Source organism: Oratosquilla oratoria, chromosome 18 (genome assembly GCF_046742065.1).
Source record: "Oratosquilla oratoria isolate Oo_2021 chromosome 18, ASM4674206v1, whole genome shotgun sequence".
NCBI classification, from domain to species: domain Eukaryota; kingdom Metazoa; phylum Arthropoda; class Malacostraca; order Stomatopoda; family Squillidae; genus Oratosquilla; species Oratosquilla oratoria.
The window spans coordinates 55,357,425-55,381,796 of record NC_134794.1 but is presented as its reverse complement, the minus strand read 5'-3'; the positions used below and the strand labels follow the sequence as shown (position 1 = coordinate 55,381,796).

General features: G+C 40.5%; 1 protein-coding gene and 1 pseudogene across 5 annotated transcripts in view; one reads left to right on the top strand and one right to left on the bottom strand.

Annotated features, from left to right (window-relative positions):
* The window catches only part of LOC143035231 (uncharacterized), a 77,596-nt gene that overhangs the window by 45,070 nt on the left and 8,154 nt on the right, over positions 1-24,372 (bottom strand). For 3 of the 5 annotated variants that reach the window (XM_076202004.1, XM_076202006.1, XM_076202005.1), the window contains one exon: positions 6,879-7,077. In XM_076202004.1, the coding sequence (XP_076058119.1) occupies positions 6,879-7,077 (199 nt within the window). Of the gene's footprint in view, positions 1-2,107; positions 2,369-3,606; positions 3,798-4,323; positions 4,518-6,878; positions 7,078-24,372 lie in introns of those variants that run through there. The other 2 variants (XM_076202007.1, XM_076202008.1) reach the window with 2 other exon arrangements.
* On the top strand, positions 10,680-24,207 carry LOC143034952 (uncharacterized; annotated as a pseudogene).

The window sequence follows — 24,372 nt, the reverse complement described above, 5'->3', positions numbered from 1 at the left end:
TCAGTAGCCGCCATGGCGGCACTGATAACGAGAAAATTACGAGTTGAAACGCAGCGGTATTTCGTGAGAAAAGGCGGAAATCTAAGGGGCAGGGGAGCGCGGGCGTGTACTAACGCGTTGGTGCCAATTCGCTTAACGTATCCTGTCTACCTCGCAAGCAGTCGATAAAATACGAGGCCCGAGTGCAGCTAGAGCGTGCGAGACCGGGATTGTCTTGACGTTAGGGTTCCCACCTCTCCCGCCGTAAAGGCAATTTTTGACAGAACCACAAGGGCTATGCCGATCGTGCAGGGAGAGTCATGCTGGGCATAATCCTGTCAGAGCGAGATTCCACAAAGAAGGGGGAATTGTCTCGGGAAGCAGTACGTTTCCGAATTAGTGGTCCGTAGCACGTCAAACAGAGCTAGAATCTAGGGTGAGTGACGGCATACAGGGCGTAAACGTGGAGATGAGCGATCGAGCGGGGATGATCTCCATAAATTTATCTTCTTTTCAGATGCGATGCTGAGGATGGCGAATCGACGTTGGGGAAAGAGGGATATATATACCTCAAAAACTGCTGACGTGGCCGCTCCGCGCAGGCGCAGTCTTCTAGGGCTTCGAAGCTCGAGGCAGACTCGCTCGTTGAATTGGTGTGCAAACAAGCCCATTCGCCGAGGTGGGGAGCAGAACGACTATCAGTGCAGCCATGATGAATTGACTTGTAGCAGGGGGAAGGGGGATGGGCCCTTACAGACATTAAAAGTGACAAAATTTTCACACTGAATGAGAATCAGACAAGAAACAATGGTCTCAAACTGTCCGGAAATAGATTCAATTTGGAAGTAGGTAGAAACAAATTTGCCAACCGTGTAGTTAAGGAATAAACTTCCTGCACAGGTAGTGCAATGTGGTTCAGTTCGAAGCTTTAAGAATCATTTAGATAAACACCTAAGCAAGATGCTGTAATGATTATCATATATTTTATATAATTTTTGTTTTGTTATCATGTCTGTTTTTTATTTATTAGTTACATGTCAATTTATTATTATTTGACATAGTGTAAAATGTCAAATAATAATTATAGTTTTTATTTATCATTCTATTATCATTATGATTTTTTTTTGCATCCGACCTAGATATGGACCAAAAGGTCTCCTGTCAGCATGCTCCGCCTTTGTAATCCTTTGAATTACAGTCATTCTGACTTTAGCCAGCCTGAAATGGGCATCCAACACAGGCACCTCATTTCAAACACATTCAAAATTTTCCTCTCTTATATTCCATGTTTCTGGCCCATACAATGCTGTCGGCAAAATCACTCTCCTGCAATCTCCTCTTAGCATCCAATCCCAAATGTCTATTTCTCATTACACTTTTCAATCCCCCAAGGTATTTACTTGCTTCTCTCAGTCTACATTCTACCTCCACTCCTCCCTTTCCCACCACATTTGCTCCCAAGTATCTAAAACTATCTACTTCCAGTCTCTCTCCCTTAATACTCACTTCCACTCTGCTGTCACTTTCTCCCCTTGTACATCTCATCACCTTTTACCCACATTTATCTTCAACTTCCTTCTTTTGTACACCCTCCCAAACTCTGTCACTAACTTCCTCAATCTCTTCTCTGATCCTGCTACAAGTGCAGTGTCATCAGCAAACAAAAACTGGCTTATCTCCCACTTATCATATGTAAGGCCAAGTATTTTAGGGTTTCTGTTTAATGGGGGAGGCTCATCAATGCTATTGGGTACTTCTTAGATTCATAGTAGTCAATGGTATTCAATGTCAATGAGGACTTCTGAGAGAATACAAACAATCCTTTCCATAGCTCCATCTTATTGAGATGAGTTTATGTTTTTGGCTATTTTTTGTAATTGTGTTATTTGACTATTACTATTAGTTTACTTACATATGTGGGAGCTTTAAAGTTATAATGAGATTTTGGTGTAGGGAACTTATGAAATTCAGTGTGAAGACACCACACAACCTTTCAGTACTGTACTACCAAATCACTCAAAGTTTTTGGTTTACACAATTACACCAAGGTCTCTTAACCCTAAAACACAGTCGTGGGGTAAATTTCACCCCATTTTGGAAAATAAAATAAAAACAGTTGTAATCAAAATCTAATACATCTTAAATAATAGGCTTAAGATACAATGTCTATACTTTCAATTTCCTTGATATTTAACTTATTACTAAGGCAAAGTGAATCTTTAAGGGGCAATTAAAAAGAAGTACTAGAAATATGAAAATTTACTACATGGGAAATAAAAAAATATAAAAAATCTAATATTAGAACTGAAGTCTTGAGTGATGATCCCACCACACCCAGGTCACAGGAGCCTCAGGTCTGGGAAACACAGCCTCCTGGTAGCAACACACACTATACAGGAGAACATAAAAAAGGTTTTTTTGTTAGTGAAAAGATAAACTAATTGGAAGTAAAAAAAATCCATTACATTTTCTGATCAATGTCTATGAACAAAGAATGACCATGTTTCTTTGCAGTAGGACACTGAAGTTATATCCTTGGTGAATAAGAAGGCACTTGAACCTGGCCTCCGATTTGCTGTGTCCTTTATTTCCCAAGGTATCTCCTTGTTACTACGCACAGTACCAACGTGGGTCATGCCACAGTTGATCAGGAGATCTGTTGATAGAGCCACTGAGGTAACATTCCTGTTGGTTTTATGGTAAGGTTTAGTGAGTTCTTTGGTGAAATGATGGCCAAGGTTTATGCCATCGTGGGGTCTTGTGTCCTGTTTCCCCAGGTGGGGAATTGCACCCAACATATACTTGCTGTTGCTGTCATTGATGAGGAACAGCTTCATTCTGTATTTTACTGGTTTGCTGGGAATATAGATACGAAATGGTCAGTTCCTACAGAACCCCAACAGCTGTTCATCAACTGTGTCTCATGTGGGACATACATTTTCCCACAGTTCTCAATAAACACGTCCCAGATCTTTCAGATCGCTGCAAATTTGTCAGTCTGCCGCCTCTCCTCCCTTGTGTTTTTATCATCGAACCGCAGACAGCTGACCAGGAACGAGAAGCGATCTTCTGACATGGCTGCTCGGTTGATTGCTGGACCAGTTTTAGGGCTCTTATTGACAGGTGGTTGTCTCTTTGGCAACCACCGAAGATCAGCACCCCCAACAGTGCTCGCAGCTCTGCTGCTTCTATCAGGGACATCTTTGCCCTGTGAGAGTCTGACTTGGCTGCCTCTGTTGGAATGATGTGATTTGTCCACTGCATAACTTCATTTATAATTTCATCATCGAACAACAAGTTCATGGCTTTCTCTGGTGTGTCTGCACTTCTTGCCTCCAGTGCAGGTCCTGGGGTGTAGGGAGGCACAATGTTACGTGCTGCTGTCCTTACTGCTCTTGATGTCTGTGGATGACAGTTCCACCTAAAGCCGGATCAGGTTGTCAAAGTGCTGGTTCCAAATTTGACCCTTCTTGGAACATCATCGTCATCATCAGCAGCAGCAAGCATTCGTTTTCCCCTTGCAGTAGTAGGCACAGCAGAGTCATCAATGTCATCAGAGTTTGATGGAGAGACAGCACGGCCAGAACTAGTGGCAGGTAGGCATGGTAGGCCTACATGCATTTGAGGTGTTGATTGCTCATAATCTTTGTCACTATCAGTAATGCAAAGTCTTGCTTTCAAAATTATCAGTTTCCTTTCCCATTTCACTTGGCAACAAAGAACTTGCTTCTGACAAACCAGACCTATTCAGTATATCCTCCAGTTGCTCGTCAGTATAAAGCTTCTGAGATTTGTCACTAGCCATATCATTGCAAAGCCTGTAAAGAAGAAAATACATGAAAAGCACAGAAAAAAATGGCTTATCACTATGTGGGGCAGATGTAAGCAATGTATGCTTACACATTATCATGGTTATGGGGTAAACATTACCCAAGTACATTAGAATTGTAACATGGTTCTGGGATAAATATTACCCACACAAGTTTGTACGTTATCACGGCACTGGGGTAAAATTTACCCAACACACTCCACACGTGGCTCCACAAAGGTGTGAGTGCAGACACACTACCTTCCACCAGGAGAGCTCACAGCCATGAAACAAAGGGCTTGGGGTAAATTTTACCCACGACCGTGTTCTAGAGATAATCCAATGTTCACCAACTACCATTTCTTTGGATGTTTGGGGCCAAGACATAAACCCACTTTGGGAATTGATGTTTTATATCCTGGGCCAATTCCTGAGGTGAGTTTATGTCCTAGGCCAAATGTCTGCACAAGTGGCAGTTGGTGAGTGTTGGATTAAAAGATCTAGGTGTATACATGTACATTTTCCAGGGTCCTTACCATTAGTGTGCCTCGTGTACGAAGTGCATTCACCCAACATAAGATTGTGTTATGGGTTGGAACAGCCTCATTTTGGTGAATGTTGAAGTGGCGCCGGAACTCACACTGAACTGCTGCAACAGACTCATTATTCTTCACATAACTGTCATAGGCAAACACTCGATGCTCTATGGTCCACAGTGCCATGTCTTCATCTGGAGGAGAGATGATCGATTGATTTATGAAATTTTTGGCTTGAAGACCAAGTGCCGGAGACGGTAGGCCAGAGAGAGAAGAGAGACAACTTAACAGGTGTTCAACTATGGAACTCACTACCTGTGTCCATTAAGCAGTCAAATCGCAAGGTTACTTTCAACAAAAAAGTCAAGAACTACTATATGTCTCAGCTATGGACCGAGAACAGCCTTAATTTTATGTACTACTAGTACCAGACTCCATGAGTAATGCCATCCAAATCTGCGTTCACTCATAACTGTTCTGACCTCCCCTTTTGTCCCTCTGAGCTTTAGCTTAGTATAACAATGTTTGATGTTCAAATCTGGTTTCCACCTTTGTTTTGCTTGTCATAGTATGGTATATGTCTCAGGTATGGTCTGAGAACAGATATGATCTGATCATAATACAAGCCTGGTGAATCAGGGCACCAGGCAACAAGGTAATTGGACCTTTCCCTTGATATTCTTGTTGTTTTACTCGTACAAGTACTGGTCCCCTGTACCCTACTTCTGGTCCTTCAGGTTATAATGTGCAACTTCCTAGTGCTCATACTAATGTGTAATTGCCCACTCCATCCTGAGGTACAGGTAAATTTTGGAATTAATCAATAGGTGCAATATAGCATTTACTATAACAAGATGTTGATGGCCTGCTAACTTCTATCCCATGGTATTTAATATTTAAACACCATATGAGGATGGAGCCTTTATTTGTACAACGTTTCACTTATTACAGCTTTTTCAAGTACATAGTTGAGATACATATGCTTGAGATTACATAAGAGGAAGGGAGGGAATGGGGAAAGAAAGAAGTAGGGTGGGGAAGGAAAATGAGGAAGAGGAGGAGGAGGATAGGAAGAGGAGAAGAGGAGAAGGGGGATTGAATACTGGGAGAGGTTGAGAAGGCTGGCCCAAACGTGCACGGGCAAATTGCTCACAAAGAGTGGTTTAAAATTTTGTTGGCCATGGGTATTAGAGGAATTATGTGGGGTGAGATGTTGAACATGCCTCTATTTAAAAAATTAAAACAATTTCAAACCACCCTTTCTGAGCAATTTGCCCACGGATGTTTGGGCCAGCCTTCTAAACTTCTCCCAGTATTCAATCCCTCTTCTCCTCCTCTTCCTTCCCCTCCCCCTACTTCTTTCTTTCCCCGTTCCCTCCATTCCTCTTATTTAACCTCAAGCATGTGTATCTCAACTTGTACTTGAAAAAGCTGTAACAAGCGAAACATCATACAAATAAAGTGCTCTGTCCTCAAATGGTGTTTACCTCATATGTCTTTTCAACTAATGCTGCTTTCACGAAAATTTAATATTTACTCTTACCCTGCGATGGACTCCCCTTTTATTGTCCTACATTTGCTAATACAGCTGTAGAATAATGTAGTACTGTATATCATTAATGGTACTACACTGATATGGTACTCACTCGTACTGTTTTGGTACCTCTTAGCATTATTTTGTTGTTCCTGATGCATAATGCTGATACAGCTGTAGAATAATGTAGTATCATTAATGGTACTACACTGATATGGTACTCACTCATACTGTTTTGGTACCTTTTAGTATTATTTTGTTGTTCCTGATGCATAATGCTGATACAGCTGTAGAATAATGTAGTACTGTATATCATTAATGGTACTACACTGACATGGTACTCACTCGTACTGTTTTGGTACCTTTTAGCATTATTTTGTTGTTCCTGATGCATAATGCAATGTTCCTTATTGTGATGGTGCTCAAATTTTGAAGTTTTGGTCTCAATATCTTGCGTGTTACGAACATTTTTGTAGTATTAGCAAATCTATAATAATGTTTATGTGTCATATAATGCAATGTTCCTTATTGTGATGGGGCTCAAGTTTTGGTCTCAATATCCTAAGTGTTACGAACATTTTAGTAGTGTTATCAAATATATAATAATGTTTATGTGTCATATGTCTACTGATTGGTATTATCATGACTGTCTCATGTCTGTGTAACTTAGTGTAGAAAATCAGTCTATTGAGGACCACAATGGAAATAAGCTTACATGCTTTTTTGTGTTATCCTTGGCATTTGTAATTGTTATTTTGAACTGTTTTTTTTTCATTATCTGCACTTCATGTATATTGATTCAATGCCAAATAAAATTATCATTATTACTATTATTAAAGAAACAAGGGCTGATGTCCCTCTAAATTAAGCAATATGAATTACTAAACTAACACAAAATTAACATTATATGAAAATATCTAAACTGATTGTACAGAGTACTCTAAATACCAAAACATTTGCTACTTCAATGGGTCAATCTAATGCCTACAATTTTTTTTATAACCTACTCTGTGACACAAACCTTCTGTTGCTGTTTCCGTTTCATTGTTTGAATCTCTCTCTCTTTTGACCCCTACTGTTTCTGTTGGTACACAGAATGCACCAGGACCAATGAACATTTCACTTTCATCAAGTGGTTCCACCTTGATTTCAATTTCTTTCTTTAATGTTGGTGCAGCAATTTTCAATGGGTCATCCATGTCTACATAAGCTATTTGATCCTGGAAAAGAAAATAGAACTTTGAATAATCATACAGGAAACTCGCCAGTTATGTGAGGGATGCGTTACTATAAAATCTTATGTAAATGGAAATTGCATATAGATTAAATTTCTCCATATAGAACAATATTTCTGCCAAGTGGCAGTGTAGATGTTTGAATGCAAATACCATGATTTTTCCATATACCAAGGGCTTTTTCCCTCTTAACCCCTTCACTCCGGGCCAAAATCTCGCGGGCAGCATCAGCTGCCAGACGTGCAATGTTGCGTCATAATACTTGCATTATAAAAAATAAAGTCACCGCTGTATTGCTCGTGCTCTCTTTCACCCGTGAATTTTGATAACCATAGAAAATATGATGAAGCCAGTTTACAGAGTATGGGGGTCACGCAGGTACAACTACAATAAATATAATCAAGACGCCGTCATCGGCATCCTCGCGTACCTACTTGCTCCTCATGACGCCTACGTAGATGTCATTGTATCGAAGGGTATAAAAGCGAGGTAGCCAGTTAAGCAGCCCTGCATAAATAGAGGTGCCACTGTAGTCTGTCAAAACATGTATCCACCCCCACCCATTCCATTCTCATTTTAGCTCCTTGTGGATGAAGGGTCATCCCTGTCTCCCGCCGGCAGCCCAGGTCATAAGCTGCATTGCTTATGACCAGGGCTGCTGGCAGGAGACAGGGATGACCCTTCATCCACAAGGAGCTAAAATGAGAATGGAATGGGTGGGGATGGATACATGCTTTGACGGACTACAGTGGAACCTCTATTTATGCGATTAATCTGTTCTGTACACCTCCACGTAAATAGAAATTTGCGTAAATGGAAACTATTTCCCATTGAAATCGATGTCAATTCAATTAATCCACTCCTGACCACAAAAAAGTCTACCAAACAGACATAAATAGGTATGATTATGATGTTCCTGCAACATTAATGCCAAAAAATCAATGTTAAAGACCACTAACAAGGTAAAAAATATAATGAAAAAAGCAATCTTTTGTACCTAATGATGTTAAGGCTTGCAGCTGGTGTAGGGGGATGGGAGTGAGGAGGTGGTGCAGTGATGGAGGCTTACTGACCCCCTGCCCCCTGAAGGAGGATGCCCGTACATTGCCAAAACTTCTCAAACCACCCCTACTGGCTGTAAAGGGCACTGAAGGTGGTGTAAGCTAGCCATTGGTTCCAGCCTGTTACCACTGCAGGTCGGCATACACTTGGTGAGCCTTTGAACATATCATTTCCTCACTCAAGCTGTCACTCTTATGCTGCTTCTCTATCCACACAAGCAATAACCTTTCCACCTCGTCCAACAATGCTGGCCTCTTATGTGTGCTCACATACCTTATACCCTTAGACAAATTAGCTGACAGAATTTTTATTTTTATTCAAAAGAATGGTTCTTATTATTGACTCCGGCATACCAAACTCTCTCACCAGCTTACACACGCAAAAACCTTGAGCAGCTCTGGCAATCACTTCCCTCTTTTTCTCATTCATGATGCTGGTTTACTTACAAGCACCAGCTTCAGTAGGATTTCTCACTTGTTTTGGAGACATTTTAAAGGCACAAACAGTACAATACCAAGGGGTAAGCACTGAAAGAAGGACCAGTCATGCACACAACACAGTGTGTGAATGGTGACGTCAACAAGATGGCAGCGCGGGATTTGATTCTCCACACAGTAATGGACACAAATGTGCCTGCATAAATAGAAATTTTCCATGCAAATAGAGGTACCACTGTACCTCCATTTAACCATGATTCTTACCCAGTTAATGTGAGAAACTGTGTAGAATGAAGTTGCGGCAGTTGAATGATAAGCCATGTTTGTTTTGGTAGATACAGAGGTTGAAGAAATGAAAGGATGATAAATTTGTCAATTCTGACCTAACCTACCTAACGTAACTAACCTACATAACCTAACCCTATATTTAGTAATTAAGTACCTCAAATTCTAAAGATCATGCAGGTCGTCGTCGTCACGGATGCTGATGGCCTGATTATTACAGTCGAACCTCGAAAGCCCGGACTAATTGAGGGGAAGGGCTGTCTGGTCATGCCAAAAGTCTGGTCATCGAAAATGTCTCCCTAACACCCGTAGATTTTCGTAGCGGTATACGTATGGGTAATGTATGATATGGCATAGAAACACATAAGAATAATGCTCTAACACTGTAATAATAACAATACTGTAATAATAATACTATAATACTAATAATTCTGTAATGATTACTGTAATACAGGCATGTAAATATACTGTACATACAGTGTACTGTACTGTATTTTTTATTACATTAGGTACTAAACTACTGGGCTCAATCTCTTGCTTTTTTGAAATGATAGGATATGGTACAGTACATTTACATTTAGTGTATTAATAAAAAGTAAAAGTTTAAATTTAACTTATCCTACTATGTATTTACACTTACACTATGTACAGGGTACTTAAACGGCTCCACACTCTCACTGTTGGCACTTACACTCTCCCCGTGTGTTGTTACAAAAAGGCCATGTCTGTTTCTAAAGCGCCACAACCACCCATCACTTCCGTTAAAATCCTTTATGCCTAGATTTTCGGCAATTTGTTGTGCTGCGGCTATGATCTCCACTCCCTTAACATTTAACCCCACACTTTTTTGCGAAAGATACCACTTGATAACTCCCTCATCTAATAGGTTTATCTTTCCAGTTTTCATATATTTTCTTGTAGCTACCCTCCCACTTTTACTGGCTGAACCGTCAATGCTGAATTTAGTGGCATAAGATTGTAATTTTTCTTTTACCTTTTTGATGTCCGACACGGTCTGCTTCTTACACCCATATTCCTCACACACTTGCGCCACAGTAGTTCCCTTTTCAAGTTTTTTTAATATTTGTAACTTCTGCTGGAGGTTCAGCATCACCTTAATAGTTTTGCGAGGCTTTAGTAGCTTGGGAGGCATAATTATGGATGCACCATAGCACTATAACACTGTAAATATTGGAAGGTATGTACGTGGGACAGTGGTGGCGGCTTGACCGGTCCGGGCTTGAGTACACGTTTATGGCCGTCGCTGCCACCTACTGGACAAATAGGGAACTTAGCTTGAAAAGTCCGGCCTTTGTTCATTTCGACCGGTCATACTAGGGTTAGGGCATTTCGGGTCCGGGCTTTCGAGGTTCGACTATATATACTTTCATTTGAATGCACCAAGCAATAGGCAAATCCATGTAATGTATAGAAAATATAATTTTACATTGAAGACTTACTTTTTCCGGTACGATTACTAGCCCTTGGCTGCTGGCAACAAACTACAACAAAACCAGACTATATAAGAAAGACAGGAAGGGTTCGTAAGGTGTATAGCAAAAATATGTAGCCAGAATTAATGCCAAACACCGCTAGAATATTGGGGTTTCAACGCCATCTATTGAGCGGATGAAAAATAAAAAATCGAAGCGATAGCTATTGTCGACATTTTGTTGTATTTTATATATTTTTAAAATTATATATTGATTGATATTTTCGGCCTTGTATATGATTGTTTTAGCTCAATACTTTTTTTTTTTTTTTTACTTCAATTATAAACATTATTATCAAAATCAAGAAAAAATGGATACTTTAGGTAAAAGTTACCAAGAGGACGGCATTTGCCTCAATCAAAGTCCCCCAACTCCAACTTACAATCATTGGGAATCGAGTCCTCTCAATAATTTTTAAAATACTTTATTTACATGAGTACTATATATTATTTACAAGATTTTTTTTTATTAGTTTTTAATGTTTTGTCATTGAAATTACAGCAGATACATCACAAGCAAGACATGTTTTGGAGCAAGTTGGAGAAGTCTTGTCCTGTTCTGGTAAAGAATAAATTTGCTATTTCCCTTTCTTTAAAGTATGAAACTATGCATTTTATAATTGAGAATCATTACCATTACTATCATATTGCTGTTTTGCTAGCATCAACAAATACTGCCATAGTGCATTTAGGAAAAGGATAGGTAAAATTTTATTTTCGACCATGGGAGGAATATAGCAATAGAAAATTAAATATTAATTTTGTAAATCAAAATGTATCACCGTAATATGCAATTTTTTGTGCGGAAATGAAAATGAAAATACCTTATTACAAGCTAAATATGCTAATGAACGAAGTCGGTAGCATAGCATCGGGACGCCATGTTTGTTATGGTAGATGCAGACATCGAATGAATAGGATAAATTCGTCTAAGGTAAACTAAACTAAACTAACCTAACCTACCCGGTAAATATCTAGTTTCGATCATGGGAGGAATATAGCAATAGAAAATTGAATATTAATCTGTATACTCCGCAAGCTGAGAGAGTGGTTGAAAAGCCCGCACACGTCTCTCACGACGACGACAATGAGGACGAGCCGGATGACATCTAATTTGCAGGTAATGACAGGTTAGGTTAGGTTAGGTTAGTTTAGTTTACATTAGACGAATTTATCCTTTCATTTCTTCGACGTCGGCATCTACTATAACAAACATGGCGTACCATACATCGTACACGACTTCGTTACTTAAGAAATCTGTTTTAGCACCTTATTTGTATTTCATTTCCGCACACAAAATTGCATATTACGTTGATACATTTTAATTTACAAAATTATTATTTAATTTTCTATTGCTATATTCCTCCCATGGTCGAAAGTAAAATTTTACCAAAGGATATATATTTTTTTCATTTTTTGCAGGTGAGACGTCAGTCAAAACTGTATTTGCAGATACTGTGGAAGAGGAAGTAGAGGGAGTCATATCCAATACTGGTAGGTAAACTCATATTTAATATAATGCTAGTCATAAAAGAAAATTAAAGTATAATATTATTTCTTAAGTAAGAATGATTGTGTTTACCAATTGTACTTGCAAAATATTTAATCCAATTAAAAAGACACTATCAGTGCCTCATTATAATGTTATTTTATCATTGAATAGATGAAGATTGCTGCCAAACAAAAAATTGGGAAGGTGATCCTCAAAATTATTCTGCAACCCCTCTTACCTCAAATGCTAATAAGAGTAAGTAAAATCATAGAACGGCCATTTCTTGCTGAAGTGAGTTATAGACGCATTAGGTTGGGTAGTGGGAGGAAGAGGAGGAGGGCTTGCACGATCTCAATCGCGACCCCTCAAAATTATTTCAGGACCCCCACTTTGAAAACCTGAGGTGAATGACCATGAGACAGCTACTACCTCAAGATAAACAATTTCCATAAACGGCAATTCATTATTATTTCCAGACCCACTTGCCATAACCTCGTGGGATGCAGACTTAACATCTCTACCTCACCTTACATCAGCCAAATGTCTAGTTTATTGCCTTTCCAAGGGAGGTTGGTCCTCAGAACGGGCTATATCTTATGAAAAAGAAATGGGGTATCAACTGTTCATGGAGAAGCACATTGATAAAGTGGAACTGAGGCAAGAGGACCACAACATGACCTATGTACGGGCCTTGTGCAGGAGGCAGACTGCACAGTCTGAAAAGCCATACCAAGTGTGGCTTTTAATGAACAACACAGGAACGATTGAGGCTGCTGACTGTCAGTGCATAGGGTAAGTATAATCGACATTACATATGATGTGTTTGTGAACATAGTAGCTTTCCTTTAATGTATGTAGTGATAACATAGGCTGATATGATTCAGTAGGAAGTTCTTACTTGGAAAACTTAATCTCTCAGATTTCATATGAAACAACCAGTAAAGATTTGTTATAATAATGTGCCATAAAGTATCTCATTACATACCTTAAGAAACACTAGTTATTCACATATCTTTCCCACAAACCTTCCCTTCAACAACCATGGAGACCTAACCAAACCAAACCTAACCAAACCAAACCCAACCTAACCAAACCTCTGTACAAGGTTGAGATTAATTGTAACATCTTTCCTGCACCAAATGGATACATACATACATATACCAAGGCTTTTTCCCCCTTACAAGGGAGGTAGCCAAAAAGAAAAAGGCATAAATCATTCCCACCCATTCCATCCCTGAATACACTCCACATCCCTCCACCCTCCCTCTTATCTTAGCACCTTCTGGATGACGGGTCATCCCTGGACCTTGTCCACTGCCCTGGGTCAGAAGCAGTGTCGCAAGACACAGCACATCCACAGCAAGGCCGCTTCATTAAATCGGCGACCCCCCTCTCCGTCCCCTCATGCATAAAAAGAGAAGACGGGGAGAAATCCCTTCGGGTTGCGTCAGATTTTGCTCACACATACTACCTCACCCCCCCATCCCTCCGCCCATTCCACCTCATGCATCACAACATTATCCATATACAACCATTCTCCATTCACCCGTCTTCTGTTCTCTCCCGTCCTTCCTCAACAGACATTCCCCTCTTCCCCAAAGCCCCCTTCACCCCATCCATCCACCTCATCCTAGGACGTCCCCTCATGTTCACTCCCTCCACATCTGCCTTCCACACCTCTTTTACTAGTCTTTCCTCACTCATTCTTTCCATATGTCCAAACCATCCTAATACTCTTTCATCAACCCTATCTCCCAACTCCCTTTCCATCAATTCAGATAGGCCCCACCACAGAACACTTCTTATAACATTAGACATTAGTAAAGCTTTTGATGCTGTCCCCCGCCACAACCTAACAAATAAAATATATAACACAGACATGCACAATAACACCAAAAGATGGCTGGCCAATTATCTGGCAGGTAGGAATGCTTATGTGTCATATAATGGCCAATCATCGCACATCAGAAACATTGAGAATGGAGTACCACAGGGCTTTGTTCTATCCCCAATGCTCTTTAATTTATACATGCATGACTTACCCACACCAGACACCTCAGAAATACAAATCTCTTCCTATGCAGACGACATAACAATCACATGCACACATTGTAACACAGACAAAGCTGCAGAAATAATCCAGCCATACCTTGATACACTCAACACATGGTTCATCACAAACAGACTCAAAATAGCTCCAATCAAATCTACAGCAACACTTCTCACCAACTGGAGAAAAGAACACAAATACATACCTCATATCTACATCAACAACACTCTAATACCACACACAAACACACCAAAAATTCTTGGTGTAACATACGATACATACATGTCTTTCAAACAACACATCACAAACATAAAAAACAAATGCACACCTAGACTTAACGCACTTAAGTCAATCACTGGAACAACACTTGGACAAAACAAACTAATACAACAATATACAAACAATGAATATGCTCAGTGATGAATTATGCAAGTCCTGCATGGGCTCCTAATCTCAGTGAGACACACCACAACACCCTTCAAATCATACAAAACAAAGCCCTAAAAACAATTACAGGCTGCACAAATACAACACCTACAGACCATTTACACCATGAAACAAAAGTCCTCAAAGTCAAGGACCACCTCGACATGAGAGGCACACAAACACTTGCCTCAGCCACCACAAACACATCACACCTGCTACACTACATAGCAGAACACCCACACACACCAAGAAATGTTAAAACAACACCCAAAGACCTGTATCACACACAGATACTCTCTTCTCTTCCTCCAAAACCACCAAATACCAGCCTCTGGAAACATATTCATAATACTATCACTCACCGCTCCATTAACACACTGAAAGACAACACACTGCTGCATGCCAGACCCCCTGATATCCACCCTTCTGAATCATCTCTCCCACGAAAGGACAGAGTCCACCTGGCCAGACTGCGGTGCGGCCACCACCCAGCACTTGTAAGCTACCAGAAGAGGCTGGATGACCGCATTGTGAACAGCTGCCCAGGATCAGGGTTCCCACAGAAAATTGAAAACTAAATTCCAAGACTTTTCCAGGATATTCCAGGATAAAAATCATCAAATTTCCAGGACTTTGAGCGGAATATCTGAAACAATTTTCAAATACAAACTGATCTTTCTGGCCTCCTCCACCCCTTACAGCCAGCCGATTCCACCCACTTTATTACACGATGCAGTCTTCCTCTGTTAGATTACAAAATCAAAATATATATATATATAAATATATATATCAGAGTATCAGGTATAATTCATTCTTTGCTCTTTCTTGAAAATAGTCACTCCATTGATTTCAGTTTCTGCTTGAGGTCTTGTAGTTTCTTTTCCAGTTTGAGATTTTCATCCGCCTTCTCAGAAACTTTCAGTCTGAAAGCATTGGACTTAGCCAGCAAAGTGAAGTCATGCTCTGTTTCTGCCTTCTTTGCCAGCTGGTCTGCTTCCTTGGTCATTGATTCCATACTATCTTTCAAGAGTTTCCACTTTTTCTCTGCTGACTGGATATCCTCTTGTAGTGCCTTTCTCTTTGAGGATTTCTCATTATCTGTCTGTGACTTCTTCTGATCCGCGAGGTACTGTTGGTATCTCATCCTCGATGCCCTGACATGCCTTTTCAGTCTGGGAGTGAAGGGTAACTCAGTGGAGTGCTGGCCCGTGGCTTGGATACTGTCATAGACTGTACGAAGAGTTACAATAGTCTTCTCCTGCATGTTCTGAACCAGGAGGTCCTTGTTCACAGAATAACCCCTTTCTACTGATGCCTGACCATGGGAGACTGTGAGAAGCATCATGAAAACAGACCAGAGCTTGCTGTACTTGTGGTCTTTTAAAGTACTGGCCCAGAAATATGTCCAGCCTCTCACTATCTGGGGTGAAGTTCTTGAAATCTGCTGCATGTTCCTGCCTCATCTCACTGCCAAACACCTTGTACTGAGCAAGGAGCTCATCGCACTCTTCCCCGGACAGCCTGTTGGCATTCAGAAGCATCTGGAGGATTTTCTGGAACTTCGTCGCCGCATCTGTAGAAGGAGCAACTAGTTTATCTGGAGCCAGTGCAGAGAGATATCGAACCAGGGACAGTTTCAAGGGACTCTTGTCCAACATCTTGGATGTGAGCTCTGATAGCAGTGTCACACACTCATTCTTGAATGCCAGGACCTTCAAATCACTGACCAGTTTCTTCTCAGCAGCTTTCTTCACAGACTCTCGAGCAGCAAATCCCAGATCTACAAGTTTTGGCAGCATCTGCTTCTTCTGGTCCTTGGGGTCCAGGTTGGCCAGTTTCTGCATGGTGTCTGCTTTGTCCAGAACTTCTTTTTTGATGAAACGTCCCATGAGCGCAACAACCACTTCCTTTAGCTTCTGTCCCAAGAACGGTGCCATGGGTGCATCTGTTTGAAACCTCTGAAGGAATGGCTGGAGTTGTTTAGTTACAGAGATGAAGAATTGTAGCTTTGCAACGGAGAGTGGGTCCTCACAGGCAGCTTTCACTGATGCAAATGAGGCAGTGCTAGGGGCCTTCTTGGGGGTCTTAAAGGATGCCACAAATTTCTCCACGTTGGGCCACATCTGCAATGCACGCTCTGCAACCTTTGCATCCTCAACCCATCTGTGCTGGCAAAATTGCAATGGGTACAGCTTGCTCCCTGTGATAGTGGAGAAATCGTCTCTTCTTGCGGGGGTATCATGGAAGACCTGCCACAGAGACCTTAGCAGGTTTCCAATCTTCCATCCAGTCTCGTTGGCCCCTTTCTGCAAGCTTCCGTGGACAGTGTGGAGTCCACAGCTTCCGATGTTCAGAAGTTCTGGGAGATCCTGTGTTTTGCGCTCCTGTTGCAGGTCATTGAAAAATTTCCAATTGATGTTAGGTCCATCCATTGACACCTGAAGCAGACGCTTGGGATCTAGTTGTTGTGTCCCTTCCTTGAAGTTGTTGAGTAGGTCGCTTGCTCGAGCATGCCCCAAGAACTGTGACCCAAAGTACCTTATATTGACCTGACCAGAATCATTGTCCCAGTAACGGACTATGAAGTCCATTTGTTCATTCTGTGAAACAGGGTTCATGCACTCATCAAAGGATATGGTATAGCACTCCGCACTTCTGACTTTCTCCACTAGCAGATCATGGAAATATGGAGACAGGCCAAAACAAACTAGATAAGCACACTTTGTAGCACCACATGAGAAAGTTTTAGCAATTTGGCTGTCCAGAAACATTCTTGGGAACAACATGCCCACATCAGATGATGAATTGAATGAGTAGTTGCTCATAACAAGCTTCAGAGCCCAGAGAACCTCTGCGTGGAGGGCAGCATCTGACACAACAGCTGCAACCTCTGATCTTTGTGGAGCTGTACTTGTACTAGCAACTGGTGCACTGGAGGTGACATTGGCTGCAGCATCATCTGCCTTTTCGTCTTGCTTCTTTCCAAAGAAGTTGCGGATTGCTGATGGGTTTTGCCTTGACTGGCTGATCCTATTATGCAAGTTGCTTTTCATGTGACTTCTTAGAGTGGAAACTCCCATGTTTGCTATGCAAAAACGCTTCTTGCAAAGTTTGCAGTATGCTTTGGTGTCATCCTTGGGGTCTTCCTTGACCTATGCTGAAAACAGTGGATCCTCCACCCAGAGTGGATTGAAGTGACATTTCTGGGATGCCAAACTAATGCAAAAAGAAAAATTAATGTTAAAACCCAGACATGCATCTTCAATGCTATAAAAGGCGATACATAATTGCTTGTCAACTTCATTACTATATCTGCCTCCTATGTATACATAACTACAAATAATTTCTTATTCCCATAAAAAAGCTTATTGCAATTTCAGTTCAACATACAAATTTCTAATTCTCACTTGAGAATGAAAACTTTGCCAATTATGTCCCTTTTGCTTCTTTCCTTTTTCATTTAAATCGCTCACCTCAGAAAAAGCCTGAAAAGTTCAGGCAAGCTAGAAATCAATGATGTCTCGCCTGATGTATTTGTACAACCACCACAGACAGTACAAAGACTAGAAACTGGAAGGATGCCATAGCCATGTGATAGGTGCAGACACTGCACACTGTAGAATATTGAGCACAACCAACATCCATGCAACACTGAATTCAAGGACTTTCAATGACTTTTTTAGCTGGTAGTCCTAATTCCAGGGCCACTTGATTTTTGGCAGAATTTCAGGACTTTTCCATGACTTTCCAGGATCACTTTTTTTTCCAGGACTTTCCAGAATTTTCAAGGACCGTGGGAACCCTACAGGATGTAACACTTCACCCCATACCATACAACACATAATGGAAGGCTGCATTATACACAATCATGCATGCAAACAACACAACATACACTCAATAAAGGATTTGTGGGAAAACCCAGTTTCGGCTGTGGCATTCCTTGGGGAGACGGGACTGCTCGGACAGACAGTCTAGGGAACAACACCAACAACAACTCCCTTTCCACCCCTGTTCTCCTCACCTCCTCATTTCTCACTCTATCTAGCCTAGTAACCCCCATCATACTTCTCAGACACCTCATCTCAAACATATTCAAACTCCTTCTCTCTTATGTTCCTTGTTTCTGCCCCCAAACAGTGCTGTTGGCACAATCACTCCTTCACACACTCTCCTCTTAGCATACATTCCCAGATGTCTATTCCTCATTACACTCTTCAATCCACCAAGGCATTTACTCGCTTCTCTCAATCTACATTCTACCTCCACCCTCACTCCACCTTTTCCTGCCTCATTTGCACCCAAATATCTAAAACTATCCACTTCCTCTAGTCGCTCTCCCTTAACCCCTTCCATACGGTGCCAGATATGTAGGCAGCACGAGGAGCAAGTAGATATGCGACGCTGCCATATTGGCGTCTTGATTATATTCATTGTAGTCGCCCTTGGGTTTTGACATTCTCCTTAATCTGACCTTAATCACATTCTCTATGGTTTTCAAAATTCACGGGTGAAAGAGAGAACGATTGATATAAGCGGTGACTATATTTTATGATGCTAGTATTATTACGACACGTCGTACGGCTGGCATTGGCTGCTGCCCGCGAGATTTAAGGCCCGTACTGAAGAGGTTAATGCTCACTTTCAGTCTACTGCCACTTTCACCCCTTGTACATCTCATCACCTTACTTTTACCCACATTTATCTTTAGCTTTCTTCTATCACATACTCTCCCAAACTCTGTCACCAACTTCCTCAATCCCTCCTCCGATCCTGCCACAAGCGCAGTGTCATCCGCAAACAACAGCTGGCTCACTTCCCACTTTTCTCCATTTGCTTTAACCATCTCCAATCCCTGACCCACTACCCTTGCATTTACCTCTCGCACTACCCCATCCATGTATAAGTTGAACAGCCAGGGCGACATAATGCATCCTTGACGAAGTCCCACCTTTACCTCGAACCACTCACTCTCTCCATTTCTAATCCTGACACAAGCTCTACTACTCTCATAAAAACTCTTGACAGCTTCTAGAAGCTTTCCTCCTATCCCATATATCTGCATAACCTCCCACAGTGCCTTTCTGTCTACCCTATCGTAAGCTTTTCCAGATCCATAAAAGCCCAAAAAACATCCTTCCCCTTTCCTATAGCTTTCTCACATACTGTACAGTATTTGTCTTATCACAAAGATCTGATCTACACAACCTCTACCCGTCCTAAATCTACACTGTTCCTCACCAATTACTACCTCTCTTAATCCTCTCAATCAAGATCCTCCCATAAGCCTTCCCAACTACACTTAACAAGCTAATCCCTCTGAAACTACTACATTCACACTTGTCCCCTTTTCCCTTGTAAAGTGGAACTATAAAGGCACTCCTCCAATCCTCTGGCACTCTACCCTCTCTCCAGCAAACATTAAATAACCTCACCATCCAGTCCACCATCAATGTACCTCCTTTTTTTAAACATTCTGCATGGCATCCATCCAGCCCAGGTGCCTTACCTGCTTTCATCATCTTAACAACTGCCTTCACTTCATCCTTCCTTATTTCTCCTCCATTTTCCTCACTCATCATGGTCATTTTCTTCGCATTTCCCACTGCAACTATCTTTCCCTCCCTATCCTCCTTCACATTTAGTAACTCCCTCGTCCTATTTTGTAACCAAACTGTGAAAGCTCGCTTCTTCTCGTCTACAACCTTCTTTGTTTCCTCATCCAACCATTCACTACCCTTCCTTCTATTTCCTCCTGTCCTTCTTGTTCCACACACCCTCATTGCACACTTTGTGACTCCTCCTTGAACTATCCCCATTCCTCCTCCACACCTAACTCTACTCTATCCTTCACTCCCTCCCACTCCTTCAGCTTCTTCTTGTACTCCTTCTCCTTTAAAAAGTTCACTCTAAGCACCTCCCTAACTTTTGTTCCTTTCCTCTTTCTCCATCTATCCTCCACTCTCAACTTACCTTCTACCAAAAAATTATCTGATATTCCCCCACCCTCTCCCCTTAGCACATGTACATCCTTAACTCTTCCTATCATAATCCTATTTACCACTACATAATCCATCAATGCTCTATCTACCACCCTTCCATCCACCACCCTCTCCCATGTGTACTTATGCTTGAATTTCTTCCGAAACACTGTATTTGCTATCATCAACTCTCTTTCTAGACACATTTCCACCATCAACTCTCCACTACGATTCTTTCCTGGAACTCCACATTTCCTAACGACTCCATCAATTGGACCATTTCCTACCCTAGCATTAAGGTCTCCCAGCACTATTACATTGACATTTCTCCCTAAATCCTCTATGAACTCATTTAAATCTATCCAAAAGGCCTCCCTTTCTTCTACACTCTTCTCACTGCCAGGCCCATATGCACTTACAAAGACCCACATCTCCTTTCCCAGAAGAAGGAATAAAAAAAGTAGAAAATGAGAAGGACCTGGGAGTCATTGTTATGAACAATATGTCACCTGAGAAACATATAAATAAGATTTTTGGAGAAACTTATAACTTAATAAGAACAATCAAAGTGGCATTTACATACCTGGATGAAGAAATGGTGAAGAAAATTCTAATCACTCTGATAAGACCAAGATTGGAATATGCAGTAACGATATGGTCACCAAGTACAAAAAGATGTATAAAAAAAACTTGAAAGAATACAAAGAGCAATTACAAAATTGGCACCAACACTCTCAAAACTATCATATGAAGATAGACTATCAAAACTTGAGAGAGTATATTTGATAGCTATTTACAGTATCATTAAAGGCATAGAAATTATTGATAGAGAGAATCTGATAAAATGGGATGATAGAAATACAAGAGGACACGGAAAAAAATCAAGAAAGACAGCTATAGAAGAGATCTGAAAAAGAAGAGCTTTCCTCACAGAGTAATAGACAGTTGGAACAAGTTAGATGAGAAAGTGGTGTGTGCAAAAACAACACATGAATTTAAAAATAGTTTAGATAAAATGAGATATGAAGACGGGACACCACGAGCATAGCTCTCCTTCCCATAAAATACAACTAGGTAAATACATCTCCTTTCCCAGTTTCATCTTCATCCACATTATCCTTGAGGAACACTCCACTACACGTCTATGTATCTCTTCACTTACTAGAATAGCCACCCCTTCCCTACCTCGCCCTCTCTTCACTCCTCATAACCTCCCACTTACACTCACCCTTCCCTTTCAACTTAGTTTCACTCAAAGCCAACACATCCATCTTTCTTCTCACAAACATACTACCTATCTCTTCCCTTTTACATCCACACACATTAAAAGACCCAAACCTTAGGGTGCTGGTCCGAAAACTCCCAGACCATCTTATGCCTTCACTTTTTCATTTAGGAATGTCCCCTGTGGGACTACAAGGAGAAGGATGCCTCATCCCAATCCCTATCCCTTTCTTCTCGCCTCTTACGATCCAAGTGGAAATACTTGGTGGCAGTATTCTTTTCCCCCCACCACAGAAAATGAATACTCAGAGAAATGTTACAGGACAGCAGCAAGGGGTTGGGGGACAGCATAACGGAAGGACAGTCATAGTAAAGAAGTGTCATCATTTCTCTATGACTAGAGTTTTCCTCTATCATAGACAAAATGATATGTGGCTCTGGTCTGTAGGGGCACCCCATATAGACCCTAAAGTATCAACTGCATGCTACTTTGCCACAATAACAAGCAGCCAATACCCCAAATGGATGCCTAAGGCAAACTTCACCATGAAAAGCAAGACGCACTAAACCCAAAACACCCAATGATTAGGTACTTTTAATGGATTTTGGATTTAGTAGACAGTGCATGAGAATTATTACTTTTTTCAGAAATTGGAACTTTCACTGTTGATTAGAACTTTTTCACCTTGTTTTTTATTGTTACTTTGTAGAGATGATGGGAGCTGCAAGCATGTTGTGGCACTAATGTTTAGCATAGAAGACTTTGTCACATAGAGGGGATCATGCTTCAGGACCAACCTATACTGATCTACCATGTATGCGGAACAAGCCATGTTGCAACACCAAACAAGTGAAGGCAGTCAATCTAGATCCCAGGTATGTTTTAATGGCAACAGTTTGCTAAGGTTGGTTCATGAGCACAGATCCTGAAGGATTTGGGTTCAAGGAAGGTATAGGAAAGGTAGCATCATACTGGTCTTAGACAAAATCACTTGGTGAAAAATTCTATTGCAAGGCATTCCTTCATACAATGGGCCATAGAGATCATTGGACTCTATACTAACATATGATTTTCATTCACCTAATATGGATCTATATCAATGAAACTTTTCTAAGATATGGTTATATATCTTTTGTGTAACTTATAGATCTGGGTACAGTAAAAAACAGACAGGTTTAAAAAAATTAGTCTCAAAGCTGCCTATGGGACTGCTGCTACCTATCCTATACTTTCCTAGTCTGCGATGGTGTCAGTATACTTCGCAACCATGATTTAAATTAGGCAATGGTATCATTGAAATATACTTTGTCCTCAATATTCATATTATCTAGGTTGTAAGAGTTTAATCAGATTTACTTTTTGTTTTGAAGTCGTCAACCCAGCACCAAGCCTGTAATCCATCCCAGGTTTGGACATAACAATATATTTCAGAATTTAGATGGCTTGCCTTCAAACTAATGCATGAAAGGTGTAGAGGTCTGAAAGGAGGTGGATTGCATTTAATGTTTGGAAACCAGTTTAATGCATGTCTTTAGTATTCTAAGGTACTTGTTTCTGGTAATAAGTCTAATGAATCTTTACGGCATTCAGCACTAAAAGCATTTAAATACATCCACCTTCTTTTTTTTTTATTTGTGCATCTTGTTAACAGCATTGTGAGCTTTTATACTTAACAAATTCTACTGTGTATGGGCAACATTTTCTTCTCCATCCCTGGAGAAAACTTATTTGCCTTGGCATAAATATTTCATTGCATTTCGTGATTTGCAGGATGGACACCTCAACTGAATGCTCAATAACCCCTCATTCAGAACATTACAGGACCTGTACCTTTACACCTAACTTCAATCCAGGGGAAAGTTTTCATGCATTTATGGCTCAGCATCCATCACTAACATGTTATGGAGAAGTGCTCTTCCCTGATAGATTGAACAGACAGCCACCCACCATCATTGAGCTTGCAGGGGCATTTAGCAAGTCAAAATCTTCAATATCATTTGTTGATTTTGTTAAACAGCATTTAGATGTTGCAGATATTGAATCCATACAATCCAATACACATGCCCAGTACAAATCCTTTGTGTGGAAAAATCAGAGAGTTGGAGCCTTGACATCTACAACTTTCCATAAGGCAATGCACTACAAGGGCAGTGATAGTGAAAATTATATTGTAAAAGAAATAATGGAACTCTCAGGCTTTAAAGGAAATTTGAGTACCAAATATGTTAAGGAAATGGAGCCAATAGCAAAGAAACTATAAATCAAAGAGAAAAAAAAAAAAAAAAAAAAAAAAGGTCAAATTTCTTGAGTGTGAACTTTTTATAAATAAAGACAATCCACTACTCAGGGCAACTCCTGATGGCATTGTCAGTTGCAAATGCTGTGGCAAGGGTTTACTAGAGGTAAAATGCCCCAATAGTAATAAATACAGATTTCTTAGTGGCAGGGAAATAGTTAGCACTAATACCTACCATGAAACCATTGGGGAAAATAATAACATTGCACTTGGTGTGATTTTGTGATGTTCACAAAAAAAAATCCACATTTAACAATGCAAAGGATATATTTTGACAAAGCTTTCTTAGATAGCAACACAAAAATTGCCATGGAATTCTATAATAGATTTGTCCTGCCAAATCTCCTCAGATAAAAAATAACTCCAGAGGCAAGTAATAATTAAGACTTTTTTTTCTTCATATTGACTGCATATTTGTTTTCTATATAGTTGTTTGTTGTGTTGTATTTACATTTGGTGTGTGTGTGTTTTTAATGCTACTTACATTTTACTATGTACATTTCACCCTATACTTTAAAATTGAAATATCTTCATGTT